The sequence below is a fragment of the Pseudopipra pipra genome, chromosome 10 (assembly GCF_036250125.1).
Source record: "Pseudopipra pipra isolate bDixPip1 chromosome 10, bDixPip1.hap1, whole genome shotgun sequence".
Taxonomy (NCBI): domain Eukaryota; kingdom Metazoa; phylum Chordata; class Aves; order Passeriformes; family Pipridae; genus Pseudopipra; species Pseudopipra pipra.
The window spans coordinates 9,773,021-9,788,256 of NC_087558.1; the positions used below are offsets into that span (position 1 = coordinate 9,773,021).

At 47.0% G+C, this 15,236-nt stretch overlaps 1 protein-coding gene across 1 annotated transcript; it reads right to left on the reverse strand.

Moving 5' to 3' along the window:
• Positions 1 to 1,876: 1,876 nt before the first annotated feature.
• COPS7B (COP9 signalosome subunit 7B) lies at positions 1,877 to 11,597 on the reverse strand. Its single transcript, XM_064666104.1, has 7 exons — positions 11,495 to 11,597; positions 9,436 to 9,611; positions 8,143 to 8,218; positions 6,527 to 6,615; positions 5,845 to 6,047; positions 4,592 to 4,697; positions 1,877 to 3,245 (listed from the first exon to the last, which is right to left on the reverse strand). Exons 2-7 carry the CDS (start codon positions 9,595 to 9,597, stop codon positions 3,087 to 3,089), a joined length of 795 nt encoding a protein of 264 aa, XP_064522174.1. The 5' UTR covers positions 9,598 to 9,611; positions 11,495 to 11,597; the 3' UTR covers positions 1,877 to 3,086.
• Positions 11,598 to 15,236: the final 3,639 nt, after the last annotated feature.

Sequence of the window (15,236 nt, forward strand, 5' to 3'; positions counted from 1 at the left end):
CTGCCTCCAGCAGGCACATGTGATACATGGGAGTTTACATCAAAACTGCCTTTGCTCCAACCTCCCTCTTATTCCCACAGCACAGTTAAGCTCCCCGGGCACTCCCCACTCAAAACTGTTCACAGTCCAGTCCCCATCAGCCCCTAATTCATGCAACTCTGCTCTGAGTTGCTGCCCTTCCTGTAGTCACAGGGAGCCAACAGAATCTTTATCTGTTGTCCTTCTCAAACAGCACAGCACCTCCTGCATCCTTCCCTGTTAACAACTCTGCCTTCTGCTTCATTCCCGGAATAGCTTCTAACTCTTTCCTTCAAGCCAGATTCATTAACCAGCTGCTGCAGAGCTGTTTGCCTCCCCCAGGTACTCTGTGCATGTCATTTGTTAATGACTCATCTCAGCCTGGGCTCATCGCAGACACCCCCCTCCTTTTGCGGCACCAAGCCCGACGCTGGCACACCAGGAAAGCCAAACACGCAAACAGCTCCATTCCCTCCAATACCCCAGTCCCTTCTCCGTCCTCTGTCGCCATCAAACATGGGACAGCTCTTTATTCAAAGTGCTATTTCCTCCCTTGCTTCTTTGCTGATCAAAGACAATGTGTACCGAAGCATGAGTAAGATCCTCACCCCCAGCCAGGCTTTGAGAACAGCAAAAACGTAAGAACAAACTCGAAAACTTCCAACACACTAAAGAAGTTCCAGCAAACTAATGTGACTCCTGTAACTGGCAGGGAACAAACACCAAGGGTGCCAAACTCACATCTATTTCCCCAGCAGACTGTGGCTTGCTGAGGAGCTAAAAACAATGCCCAAAGGCATTTGTATTCCTCCTGCCTCTTTACAGGACTGATATTAAAAATGAGAAGGAAAGAAAACAGAGCCTATTCTCACCAGTCAAATTCAGTGAGGAACTGGACAACCAGTATGCTGCAGCTGTCCACACAGCAAGCCAGAAACAGACCCAATTCATCTCTATCACACAGATTTGGGGACACGAAGTCCACCTGCACCTCTCAGAAGCTGTCAGCTAAACACTGGGAGAAGCTGGAATAGGAACTAGTACTGCCACTGCTTGGGGAACAGCTCCCCTGAGGTACAGGGGAAGGCTTTGTGCTCTGGACTTACTCACTTAACATCCTTCCCTGGGAATATTTTGGCTTGCATTTCTAGGGGGACAGAGAGCTGGTAAAGAATGAGAAGCTTGATCAGAATCAGAAGCCTCTGCGACTTGACTCAGAGAAAGCTGGAGAGGGGTTATTTAGATCTACCTCTCCAGATTAAAAGCTGGTGTGCCTGCTCTGCAGGAGAAGAAAAGGAGAAGGATTTACTTTCAAAAGTGAACAAGTCCCGTGACTGAGGACTGCAAACATGCAGATGGCAAAGAGTCCTGGTAGCAATAAGAGGAAGGCACGTGCACTGCACAAGCAAGCGCAGGTGACAGCTGGCTGCAGGACTGGAGGATTGTCACAGTCCTCTGCTTCAACAGCTCCCCTGCCCGCTCATGGGAAGCTCTTCCCTTTACAGAAGTGAAATGCAGGGGCCAAACTACAAAGCACACTCTGCTAGACCCAAAGAGAGGAATCGACTGGCCTAAGACAGAGCACAGCTACAAACCTTCCACAACCAGCCAAAGCTGTTTAGGCTCAGGACACTGGGCTCAGCTACCAGCTTTGCCACAGATCCTTCTGCACAAAGTTGGACAAAGGTGAACCACTGATAAAATGTGAAGAGTGCTTCCCTGCCTCCCACATGAATAAGGGAGCTCAGTCACACCTTTGGATAACATACACCAAGAATCAAGTAAATTCTCAAGTGAACAAGTGCCACTGGACTACAAGCCTAAAGCAGCCTCAAAGTCAAGACTCCAGACTCTGACATTAAATCAGCATTTTTAATTTTTTTTCTAAAATGTGCTTTTTCATGAATTGCTGTTCCAATGCTTCCCCCTTAAAAAAAAAAAACAACCCCACACCTTGACAAACTAGGTGCAAATCACCTGAAGTTAGTCTGTAACAAATAAAAAAACCCCACAAAACAAAGGCTGAAATGCTTTAGAATCACAACAATGTACAAAAAAACAAGGGAAGAAAATACAACCTGAAAGTGTTCAAAATTCAGAAAAACTAGTTGAGTCCATTGCTTCAGCAAGGGGATGCTGCTGCGACCCCTGCCAGTGGGTCCTGGGCCACCAGCCTGCCTTGATGCCAAACAGGCTCCTCTCCCATGCAGACCACTGTCGCCAGCATCCAAGGAAGAGCAAAGGCATTACCCTCCGAAGGTATCAATGGGGGAAACAACTCACAGGCAGCTCTGGGAGGTCACATCACATTCAGGAGGAACAGTTTCTAGCATGCCCCTGACCACCTGCAAGAAGGAAGTCGAGAAAGAGCAGCCTGCTTCCTCCTTATTGTATTGATGTCTCAGAGATGCAGAACAGTGCTTTAAATCTGTGAGAGATTAAAGGGCCTAGTAAGGGCAGTAAACAGACAGTTAAGTAAACAGCCCAGCACTGGATCTCACCTTCACAGAGCGAGGTAGTGTGAATTTCACCCCAGTTTAAAACAGACAGGGGTAGCAGAAAGGCTGAAGACTACCATGTAAAGCAGTTCCTGGCCTAGAAACCTTCCTGCACTCCCTTTGGGAATGAAAAGATCTGTGTTGATGGCTTCCTCACTCCCAGCCTGGCTTTGGCAGCCACACTTCAACCCTGGGATTCAGACACTTGCTATAGAAGCTCTCCCAAGATCTGATTTAGTACAGCAGCTTCCTCAAGGTTAAGCAGCAATAAAACTAGCTGGGAGGGAGCAAAACTGTCCACAGATATTTTGGTTTTTTCCTGCCCCTTTTGGTTAGTCCCTTTCTTTAAAAGTCCCTCTTCAGAAGACCAGAACAGGGACACCCTGAAACTTCATAGGGGCAGCACAGTGTAACTTAGCCAGGTGCTGCTAACTGGGAGCTGTATTCAACAGGGCTTTTATCTGCCAGCCTGGAAGGGACTGGCCCAGAACCCACTGAAAAAGGAGTTGCAGGCCCTTTTTGCTCCTCCTGTTGTCATTCCTAACTGAATGACAATTTAGATGGTGTGTTCTAGTGGCGGCTGGAGACCAGCCCTTTGACTTTGGACATCTTCTTTGTGGGCTGCCTTTGTTCTGTGTGTGGAGGGCACTCTCGCTCTACCAGCTGCTGTTCCATCTCCTGTGCCGACGACGAGGCTGTAGCTTTTAATGTTTTCTTTATGTTCGTGACCTGGCCAAGAAGAGACAGTGAATCAGCACCTGCTTCTTCCTCCCCTTGCAGCAGAAACTCTGTTCATAAACATACTGAAAATCCCCTGGAGTACAGAGTGGAGATTACAAAAGAGACTCTCCCAGCAGTAACACGCTCTGCATTTGAGTTTATTAAAAGTAACGTTTCATCCTCAATTACAGCCAGATCTGTTAATATTTCCAGTCTGGGTCAAATGTGGAATAATGGGGGATTCCTTTTTTTTTTCTTAAGAGACAATGGCACTATATTTTACCACCTTTCTTTCTGGCTGGAGGGACCTACCACTGCCTTGGTGCAGAAAGCAGCCATTGTACCTTTCTGCTGGCCAGAAGCAGGAAGGTGAAAGAAGACCGTGAAAGAAAAATTTACTCTTAGGACAGCACTTGAAAAGGGAAAATGCCATTTGACCTGGCTTGCTGGCTGAGCCACAGGTATTTGTTAGAAGCGGGAACAGAAACTGGTTTCATGGGAGGCAGCAGTAATGTTTCTGCTACTCTGGCTGAAAAGGAGAGATATGTCACCAGGCACCATCCTCTGTCCCCTGGAACTCTGTAGGGCTCACTACAAATACAATGAGCAAACTTTAAAAAAAAAAACCCCAAGGTTTGGGAGTCAGGTGCACCAACACCAGGCCAAAGGCATCTGGCAAACCAAACGTGCTATGGATGCCGATCGAGCCGCCAAGCACATGTAAACATAAACCTGCAGGGATGCAGCACTTTGCAAGAAATAATCCCTGATCCAGAGCCTCGGGAGGCCCGTTCCCACCTTCCCGGCGGCTTTAGCCGGGTTTGGTGGCACGGGCCGGGCCGGACCGCGGGCTCGTGCTGCCACCTACGGGCGGGAGCGCGCAGGGCCCGGCCGGGCCGCCCCGACCCCCGGGGGAGCTGCCGGGGGCACTTTTTGCAAAAGCAACGAGCTTCGAGAGATTTTTGTTAATCACACTTTCAGGTGCAAACCAAAAAGAAATGGTTTATTTTTTCCTTCCTGCCTGCCTCGTAGGAAAGGAACAGAATTGTATCAAAGCTTTGTGCCGAAAGCACAGTTTTCCACACAAATCAATATAGGACAACAGTTAGTGCAGTCACCTGCCCTAAATTTATAAAAATGCATCAAGAAAGATGCAATCTGCTCACAGTGGGCAAATGCGTTGTTTGTGGTCTTACTAGCACTCAGAAACAGCCATGTTTTCTTCCTACTCCACACCTTATTTGCATGATTGCCAGAGAGCCATGACCATCAACCAGGTGTTACCAGATAATTTTCTTCAGCAAACAAACACTTATCAAACAGCACAGAGCAGCCTGAAATTAATCTGTACCCACCTCCATCTCTACCTGCTGCTGAGTTCTGTGATGGTTCTCTTTGTACTGGTTGGCTCTAAGTACTTGCTGCTCAATTCCTAAAAGAACTGCCTCACAACCATCGCACCTGCAAGATACAAACCATGTCAGTGTCTGCGAGTTCTCTCTGGAGCAGCTCAGTCAGGCACTGAAAAGTCACACTCATCCAAAAGTTTAAGAGATTATTAAATTTATACCTCCTGCTTAGAGTTGCAAAAAGCTGGCAAGAAAAGCTTTGCTGCATACTCAACGCGTTTCACAGCATTCTCCAGAGAGTCTGTGTTACTCTTACCATCAAAGAGTAACAGCAGGTTCAATGTAGTTTCAACCCTTCTTTTCAGTCAGAATTACGGCTTAAACAGGGATGCAACATATAATTTAAAAGTAAGAAAAATTTTAAAATTAAAGAAAAAAGTAATACTGAAATAAGTGTTCAAATGACAAGAACTCGGGACTGGAAAAGACAAAAAGAGAACTGGCAGTGGGTTCACTGTTACCTTCCAAACAGGGCTGTAAGGTCCTGGAAGCTGCCAGAGCCCTCCTGCCATGATGGGACTGAGAGAGTTGGAGTAGAGAAGCAAAAAACCTGCCCCAACCTCAGGACAGTGTATTTACCCACCAGTTTAATTACTTTTCATGTGCTCATTACCACAGCAACTAGGAAGCAATTCCCAGTCAGCTCAAGACCTGCTACAGGCTCCACAGTCTATAGGGGAACTTCTCTGGGGGAAAGGAGTCCTATAAAAAGGTGAGAAGCAGCTCCTGGCAAAGATACAAAACGATAATACCACAGTCCCACTATGGTTGCAGGCAGCAGTGATTCTCTAGAATTTGCCCACATAGTTCTCATCACAGTGAAAAAGGCTGAAAAGTTCTGTTTTCGTTACCAAGTGTAACAGCAGGAAGGGGAGTAGCTCCCACCACAGGACCTTGAGTCCAGTTTGGCACCTCTCTCCGCAAAGGCCTCTACTCACTGGGGTCTTGCCATGTAAAAGCAACAGTGTGAGCAGAAGCTCACAATGTGGTAGTTTGGCTTGATACATTACACAAATTGAATCCCAGATGGGATCTTGGAAAACTTGCCCAACAGACTCCTCCTCCACGTGCCGATTTATAGCACAAGACTCCTGATTAATGGAACATGGTGAAATTGAGCCAGCACTTGAAACTGAGGATAAGCTAAAAACAGGACAAGCTATGTACAAGGAACAAGAAAGGTAGAGAGACTGCCTCACCATTCCTGGAGTGTTTTGACAATGTTACTGATGTCCTTCTTCTGAATATCTCTACCAATACAAAAATCCACCTCTAACACCTGGTTTCGCTGATCCAACTTCCCCTGGATAATATCCGTATAAACCGCTTCAATAATCAGATCTTCCAGCTCCCTCAGATTCCTCATATCCAGGTCCTTCAGCAATACGGAATAGGGAATGCACTAAAAACAGCAAGACCAAGAATAAGTTAACAGTCCTAGAGCCAAAAATGAACAGCTAAGTCTCAGAAGGTCAAGACTCAAACATTTATTGTATCCTACACTTTAACCTGCACGCGCAGCAGTGACTGATTGTGGCAGAACAAACATCTGCCAGGCCATGAACTATTCTGTCACAACTTCAGTAATTCCTGAAGCTTTGGTATTAGCACATCACAGAAGAAAAAAGGTAATGGGATTGTAGAAGAAATTAAGTGTTGCTTAGCCTTCTCTAGAACAAAAAGTCAGTGTTTTTAACTATGATTCTGTTTCCAGCAGTGAATGAACTATACAAAGTTTCCCAGGCCTTCCTGACCAATTTGCATGTCGGTTCAGACACACTTATACCTCATCCATGGAATTCCACTAGGCTAATGTCCCATATGCACCAGGAGAGAACACTAAACCAAGAGACAAGTGCTGTCACACTCCAGGAATGTTACCTTCATTCGGGACGCCAGGCTTACGATCGTCAAGTGTTTCAGCTTGTTCTTCTGAGTCACTGTTAATTCAGGCAGGTTGTCTTTGTTTGCTGTTAATGTCAAAAAGACAAGATTCAGGACTCTACTTCAGAAATTATATAATCCAGGCACGTTATGCTACACTAAACCCTTGAAGGCTGAACTCCTCCAGCAACTGTGGGTGGTGGTGAGCAGAGAGTGCTGTGCTGCAGACAGATTGGCACACCCAGGGAGAGAGGGGAAAAGTTAAAAACAACTTGACAATTCCATCCTTCTCTGCTTCTTTAGTAATTCTGGTTCTGGAATTAGAAAGTAATTCACAAGTGGTGCCCTGCCAAAACGGCTGGTCAATGTTTTGTTTCTAACAAGTAATTTTTATTTCATTAACAAGCTGGCAGAATAAAATCTTCCTCCCTGGCTAATCTGTTTACAAATACAGCTGGTTTTATTTCTCTAAAGAACTGCAGAATTTAGAGTTGAAAGTGTAAAGTACCAGGCTGAGGAAGAGAGGAAAAATTATTAATCTAGATGGCCACACTGTCACTGTATTATATCCATGTGCCTCATGAATATTTAAAAACAGAAAGGAAACTGGCAGCTCTCCAAAGCAAAAAAACTCTTTAAAATATCTACTTTAATGGAAATGAATGTTTCAGGGCCACTCAAGTTCTCCCATCCATCCCACCTCATCCAATGCTCTACATTTTGACTACTTTTACCCATCTCTCTTTCTTCACTAGAAAAGGAAGAACGATCTGTGCTGTCACATGCTGGGACAAAAGAGCCATGAAGAGAAAACACATCCCCTAATCAGTCACAGAATTCATGAGGCTCGTGTTGCTCCACAGCCACTGGAATTTCCAGTCCTTGCACTTACAGATGCCACTTCTCCTTACGGGGACTAGGTAGCTCATCCACCACAGTGATAGCCAGCACTATGACAGAATTCTTTGTCACGCTCTGTAATGGTCTGGATGAGGCTGCTACTCACAAATGAAGCATTAAATTGTAGCAGAATGGAAGCATAAGCACCAGAGATAAAAGCACATTTTGACAGATACAAAGATGATTCACACATAGTCCTTCTGAAGCTGTATAAAAGTCATTATTTCAACTTCTATTTTAGCTAAGAAATTCTTTATTTTGTTTCAGTAGTGCTGTCACGAAATAAAAGGCTGTCTCATAAACCATATAGGTTTTTATAAATAATGCAGAACAATTTTGTCTAAGTTTTCTGCAGTTTCCATAACCGGTGTCATCTAAATTTCCAAACACATGTCTGAAATTGCTCTCTGCAGAGGTAAGTGGTCTGTGAACATCAACAAATTCTGCTACAGACCAATTCCATCCAGCACTGCAGTCCCATAAAAAACCAGTAACACACCACGGTCTCTAGCCCTTCCTTTAATTTTAGCAATTAAAAAGCACATATGACCCAGAGAACCCCTACGGAGAACTCTCCTCCCAAGCAAATTCTGTTCTTGGACACTTTCCCCCAGCCACACTCCACCAGGCATCACAGAAAGCAAGGAACTGCCTCGGACAATCCCAGAGGGCAGCCCAGCCCCACCCTCTGCAATCAGGCAGCAGTCTCTTACCTACATAGTCTCGGTATGTTCCGTACGCAAACAGGTTCAGCAGCTGGAAATAAGCAGCATTGGACCCTTCAGCAAGCTGGGTGGGGAGAAAAGAAATTTCACATTGAACGGTAACAGTCAACACAACCCTGATAATCAACTTCTCCAGAGAATGGTTTAAGCCTGCACAGGACAAGAAGTAGCCAGAAAAGCAATTACATCTCTGTCTTAAAGAGCTGGACTCTTTCTAAGGGCTCACAGGCAGCAGCCAATTCCAGCAGTTTTAGAGTCAAGGTGATCCAGCCATTTCTATGCACCAGAACATAACTACAGTTTGGGCTGTCAACTGCTTTGTACAGCACCTCGGGAAGTAAAAGAGAGGCAAATCTTAATTTCAGCTGACAACCTACAGGGCCAGCTCTTCTCCTCATGTGATAAGCAAGCAGGCAGTGGTGATGGCTGGTTAAGCATCCTGGCTATGACTGTGAAAGCTAAGGCAGCTCACCTGCAGAGCCACCACAGCTTCAAAGCAAAGCAAGCTGGAACGCTGTGAGCTGAATGCATTTGAACACTCAAATGTAACAGCATTCCTTGCCTGCAAACACGTCAATGGAGTAACAGGGGCACCAAGCAGTGATTTTTATTGACTGGGGTTTTTTAATAAAATTTGCTGCACACAAATCCAGGGGAAAAAAAAACGTCCTTGTGATTTGATGCTGAATAACCATAGAGAGACTTCTGGGCATAATTAAGAGCCTGTCTGGAAAGCCAAACTTGCTGCACACTGCATTATTCCAGCTGCAGAGATACTCAGATTCCCTCACTGGAGTAGAGGCAGGGGCTGGCAAGGCATTCTCAGCAAAAGCTCTGGAACTTACTTTCCATCTTGGTTTGAAATGGTTTGGATTTGGTTACCACCCAGGCCCGATACACTAGGCATCTGTTCACAAAGACTTTTGGAGAGCATTGAAGTTCTGCTTTCCAGGACAGCAAAGGAGTAGGAAGGGATTTTTTTTGTTGCTGGCTGGCTAAGTGCCTTCCTAAAACTGTTACTGTGCTGTTGCCAGATTTTTGTTGTGCTAGCAATTGCATTAAGGTAGCAAAGCTTTATATAGGTATTTTTTAACACCTAACATATACAAGGCAAAAGTAAGGTCAGTCTCTCACACACAAACATCTCAGAACCAACATAAGTCGCACCAGGCCCTTCCTGGCACAGAAATTTCATGCACAGGCTGTGTGTGGAAATTTCTGGGGATCCCTCATATTGGGGAAGTGCAGAAAAGGGCATTAGGATGGAAACTCATCTCTTACCTCCTGCACGTTTGTTAACTTCAACAGCTCTCCAAAGACATAAACCCCAGGAGCCTCCAGCACTTGATTTATAAGAGCAGTCAGAGCTGAGCCACTTGTACCTTTGGCCAGTAAAATAAACTGCTCTAGAAGATTGCAGGACGGTTTCTGTTCTCCTGCCATTCTCAGTTTTCAATCTGTCAATAAAAGAACATAATATTAATACATCCCTCCTCCTTTGCCGAGTCCTGGCAGTGGACCAGGAGCTGCTGAGCTTGTTTCAGTGTCAGCAGAGCCAGGCTCTTCTCCAGCACCCAGGGGCAGGCCACAAACCCAGCAGGTTCAACTGCTGATTTATCTGGGGAGCAAAAATGATTCACACAGTATCTGAGCAAAATTTCTGTCTGCTCAGTCCCCTAAAAGGATCTGCTCTTGCCAGTAGAAAAGGAGTTTAGATTTCATGCTGTTTTCAGATTTTCCTTATACTGATGCTGCCAATTAATGCCAACTGTGAAGATGCTTATTGATACATCTATTAGAGGTCAGCTGAGGCTTCCTCCTTCCTCATTACACACCCCAAAACCAGCCACTAATATAATTCCCTGTGAAGGACTGATCCACACTGTATGCCCACACACTACACCTTTTCCTTTTACACTGGCTACAGATAAAGTGTGTGCACATAATTCCTACTGCTTTCTGAGCCCAAAAGGCAAAGAGATCTGGTCTGTAAAGCAGCTCAACAGTCTGCACTGCACAGTTCAAGTGTTTTGGGTTAACTGGAAAGCTCAAGTGATAAAAATACCCTGTCTACAAAGGCTCTATTTAAGTCCCTGTAAAGAGAGGTCTTTGTCTTCCTCCGCTGCCTGACATTTCTGGTGTGCATGTTGTCTCCCAGCACCAACATGTTGTTTTTGAAACCTAAACCACTATTTATTAACAAGTTCCACAAAACGAGTTGTTTGTTTACAAACAACTGAGACAAAACTTCCCAAGCATGTTATTCAGACACCAAACAACTTGGCAGATAATGGGGGGAGTTGTGCTATGTTTGTATGGGATAAGTATCAAGTAGAGGGTGTAACCTTTACTCTGGTAAAGAAAATCAAACAATCAGCAGAGAACCAAACACCAGAGATTGTGTCTGGTTCTATGTGACCACCGGGCCCACATCGTCCCCCGTGGGGGGAGCACAGTCACACAGGGGTTTCACTGTTTCACCAGGCCTACCCAAATTAAGGCTTGTGAAGCCATCACAACTTCCCGTATTAGTCAACTTCTAAAAATACATTTTACCCTGCTATTTTACACCTCAATGGTCTCAACCTGAGCAGACAGCCTTTCACACTCTGCACACAGAGATGTCTCAGCTCTCAGTGTAAATCCTCTTTCCATCAGAGGCACAAGTGCAACACGAGAACAGCACCTCAGTGCTGACTGAGAAATCCCTGCAATACAGTAACACTCAGTGTGGGTTCCTCATACACCAGTGCTGCCCTCCCTACTCGTGGAGAAGAAACAGACACAGAGGACAATTTCCTCAAGAGAGCACATGGACTGGGAGAGCTGGGAATGGGATTCAGATACCTCGGTTCCATTGTTTCTCCCTCACAGGTAACCAAACCACATGCTGGAGTGTGAGGTTACAAAGGACTGGCTGGCTGCATCCATGCCCTGGTAGGGAAGAAATGCCAACCATTTGCCCCTACCCGAGTACACGTTCAGACAACAGCGGTGCTACTGCAACCTGTCCGCACCCCGGGAATACCTCGCTGCTTCCACAAGCGCCTTATCCTGGTGAGAAGTGACTGAAATACACAAAACACTCCAACGGAGCTTGGCTACGACAACCCGCGCACGGGGACAAACCAGGCTTCTCTCCCGGTCAGGCCTCTCTGAGGGGGTTTCAGGGCGGGAAGCGGCCCGCAGACCCCGCACAGGGAGGCGGGGGTTTCCCGGCCCTGCCGTCCCTCCCCAGACCCCCGGCAGAGCCCCCGGGCCCCACCGAGCAGGCCGAGCCCTTCCGCAGGGGGTGATATACCGGGGGGTCCCTCACAGCCGCCCCGGTCCCCGGCGTTACCTGTCGGCTCCCGGCCTCCCGCCCCGCCGCTCCCGGCGCCGAGCCCGCCGCGCCTCAGGCCGCCATGATGGCGGCGCCGGTGTCCGCGCGCGGCCCCTTCCCCCCCGGAACGCGCGGGCCGCGCCGAACGTTCCGCCCCAGCCCGGGAGACCTCAAGGACCGGGAAGCGCGTCCCGGCATCCCTCGGATACCGGGATGGGCACGGCGGGATGGGTGTGCTGGCGGCCGTAGAACCACGGTCCGGCGGCCCTTGGAGCAAACTTCACCGAGGAGCTGTTTCAGCACAAGCAACGGAAATTCCCGCCTCTGTTTTTGGGGGTACGAGATGCGGTGGCGGCATCGCGGGGGTTTGCAGCCCCAAAATAGCCTGTGCGAAGGGTCACCGTGGTCAGGCCACTTCGTCATTGGAAGTGGAGCCATTATTAGATGGAATGGTTGCACGGGGCACTGGAACAGGCTCTGCAGGGAAGTGGTCACAACCCCAAGCCTGGCAGAGCTCAAGGAGCGTTTGGACAACGCTCTCAGGCACATGGTGGGGTTCTTGGGGCTGTGCAAGGAGAGGATTTGGATTTGATGATCCTTAGGGGTCCCTTCTAATTCTAGTTATTCTATGAATCTGTGATTCTATGTGGAGGTTAATGGGCATCTGATGGGATTCTTGGAGTTGTCCTGTGCAGGGCCGGGAGTTGAGCTTGAGGAGTCCCTTCCCACTCAGGATATTCTATGATTCTACCAGCCAAGCCTCTCAGGCCAATCCTCCTGGGAAATGCCAAGAAATGGGGTGAAAGATGACATGGTGCTAGAAGTGATTTTAAACTCCATAGAAAAATGATCCATACACATGACAAGCCAAAGGGCAGAGCTCTGGCTGTGATGTGAGGGAGCAGGGAGGGAGCTGGAAGGGTTCAGATCCTCTCCAGGACACAGATCAGGAGCCGAAAGACTCTTGAGAGGGTATAAGAGCAAGGGTGGAAACGAGGGAATTGGGGGTTGTTCCGTCACGGGGGCCTGTAGGCTCATCCATGCCACGCTGTGAATAAAGTATGCCTCTGCTAAAAATCCTTCAGCCAAGAGCAAAGTGCTTTTGGCTTTCAGTCAGCCAGTCCCTGAAGATCAAGTCATGGACCAGCACAGTAGGAGGGGGGAGCTTTCAAGGAATGAACATCAGAAATTATTAGGGAAACTGATAGGGCTTATCCTGTGCCTCAGAGCCACCCACAGCAGGTCCCCAGGGTCCCGTTGTCCAGAGAAGGGATGCCAGAGAAGCACAGAGATGCAGGTGTTGGAATGCTGTTGTGACACTCTGGGCTTCAAAGCAAATTGGATGTAAAAAAAACAGGCCCTGCACAGCAAGGGAACTCAGCCAGGGCTATAACAAGCCATTCAGTAATTTACTTAAGCCACACTTAGCTCCCATCTGCATAGGGAGGGAGAATTACCTCTTTAATCTCATCCTAACCAGGCCCTTCCCCACGGTTTGTGTTGGCCCAGACGTGCTGGAACAGTGGCCTTGGACAAGCAGTACGTGGCCTCCTTTGTCTCAAGTCTTGTTAAAGCTCAGATCTCAGGCTGAAATAGAAATGGAAATATATGATTGTGAGCTATTTTTCATGGATTGGTTTTGCAACCTCTTGCTACAGCCTGTGGGTAAAAATCAGCTATAAGCCCCATGTAGGTCAGCCAGGAGGGCCTGTCCTGCGCAGGGAGATGTTAATCCATTTTATCTTTTAATGTTGGCATTATCTCTTGACTCACCCCATCTCTTCCCCTTGTGATTCTGCAGTCCAGGTCTCTTTTAGGCAGCAGATAATTCAACTAATTTCTCTGCACTGCCTGAGCAAAGAAACCATAAATCCAGAGTAACATCCCCAAGCAGTGGGGTCATGAACTCCCAGATTTTGAGAACACTTGGCCTCACCAAGGAGAGGGCTGTCAGGGAAAGTACTTTTGTGTTTAAGTTTTCCTTTCACAAATGAGGTGGTTTAAATCAAAAACTCTTGTGAAAAGAATTCGTGCACTAGACTAAATTAAGCTGCCAGGATTAGGACCTGGTTCCTAAAGTGTCTGTAATAATTTTACTTCCCAACAACTTATAGCAAAATAAAATCAACTGTTGGCACCATGGCATTATAGGAGCAGGAGCAAAGGCACCTGCACATGACTGAATGTCCAGTAGCCCTAGGGGAAAGCTTGGCTACATAAATGCTGACATCATCCCAGATGCAGTTTATTCCTCCCCCATGCTTCATCCATTCATCCTCACTCCTTCCAGCCTCATAACCCCTGCAGCTGCCAGCACACACCTCCAGAGCATGGAGTGATAGGAGCTGTCAAACTCTCTGCATTTCCCAGGATCCAGACACTCAGCTGCTCGCTGGACTCTCATCTCACACCTTGGCAAGGCAAAGAGTGATGTCTGGGTGGTTGCATGTGTGTGGTTGTACAACCTCTTCCATCAAGTGTGGGGTGAGATGAAGCCACAGTTAATTACACTATCCCCCAGTTATGCTGCTCTGCAGAAACACCAGCTTGTGTACCTGCACCTTGAGAGAGCAGCTGCTGGAGCAGAAAGCAGGCTGGAGGTGCCTTCTCACCTGCAAGGGCAGCTCAGAAACTGCTACACCTGCCAGAGACGTGAAAGCAGAGGGGAAGTTTTCAGTTCAAAGTGGCACCAAGGGATGGTGAGACTTGCAGCAACCTTCTTGCAAATGTTGTTAAGATTGCAAAGACTGTTAAGACAAGTGCTGTTTGTGTTAATGCAGCCCAAGGATTTTGCAAGGAGATCCCAGGGTTTCTGTCACTCTGAGTTGTGCTGTCACATGTTCCACTGCTGCTCCTGCCTGCAGTAGTCACAAGAGCTTCACACTTCAGCCATGAGCTCTTTAGTGATTTTCAGAAGTTCAAAAATGAGAGGCCTGTGCTTCCCTACACAGCAAGGCAAACTTGGGAATTCTGAGACTTGGCCAGAAAACACAAAGGTTCCAACTCAAAATTCCAGGAACATTCCTACCCCTGTGGTACAGAAGCCCTTCAACACTGCAAGAGTTCCTCACCTCAAGATCCATTTAGCCTCGGCTCCTTCATCTCTGAGGAGCCTGAACAGAGGCAGGATTGAGTTCCTTATGTCTTGTGTAAACCAGCATGTCCTACTTCCACCTGGCAGGCTCTTCTTCCCCACACAACAATTTGTTTCTGCCATCTTCAAGTCTGCTTTTTTCTCACTTATCTTTTATCTTCACCAGGCTTTTCTCCCCAGTGGCCTTTTGTCCCTTCTCCTTAGACAGCATGCAATTCCACAGCTTAGGTAAAACCCAGGAAAGACTCTTTAATACAAGATAGATATATATTAGTATAGGGCACCCCTGGCGCTCAGCCCAGACTCAAAATGATCCCTTCATACACTTTCAACCGGTGGTGTGGAACTGAGCATGAATCACACGCATCATGGAAATAAATGCTGCCTATTTTTATTAAGGTCTCTTATTGGTGATACTGGCAGTGGCCTTGTCCTTATGCATTAAACACGGCCTTTATTAATGTTCACATTCTCCACTTTTGTACAGTGGCTGATTTGGAAGCAAGTCAAGCCATGAGTGAGTGTATTGATGTCACCCTGAATGTTCACTGGTCCTGTTTTGAACTTGGATTACAACTGCTGCCTTCATCATGACTTAATGCTTTGTATCAGTTGCACTCAGATTGTTAACCGAAGGGTTAATTTGTTCACATTAAAGAATAGCCT

Excerpts from the sequence above, each read along its gene's own strand:
- COPS7B (XM_064666104.1), bottom strand. The coding sequence starts at position 9,597 with ATGGCAGGAGAACAGAAACCGTCCTGCAATCTTCTAGAGCAGTTTATT. Across the intron at positions 8,219-9,435 it reads AGTTAACAAACGTGCAGGAG|CTTGCTGAAGGGTCCAATGC; the intron begins GTAAGAGATGAG and ends CTCCCCACCCAG. Across the intron at positions 4,698-5,844 it reads GTCAAAACACTCCAGGAATG|GTGCGATGGTTGTGAGGCAG; the intron begins GTGAGGCAGTCT and ends TGTATCTTGCAG.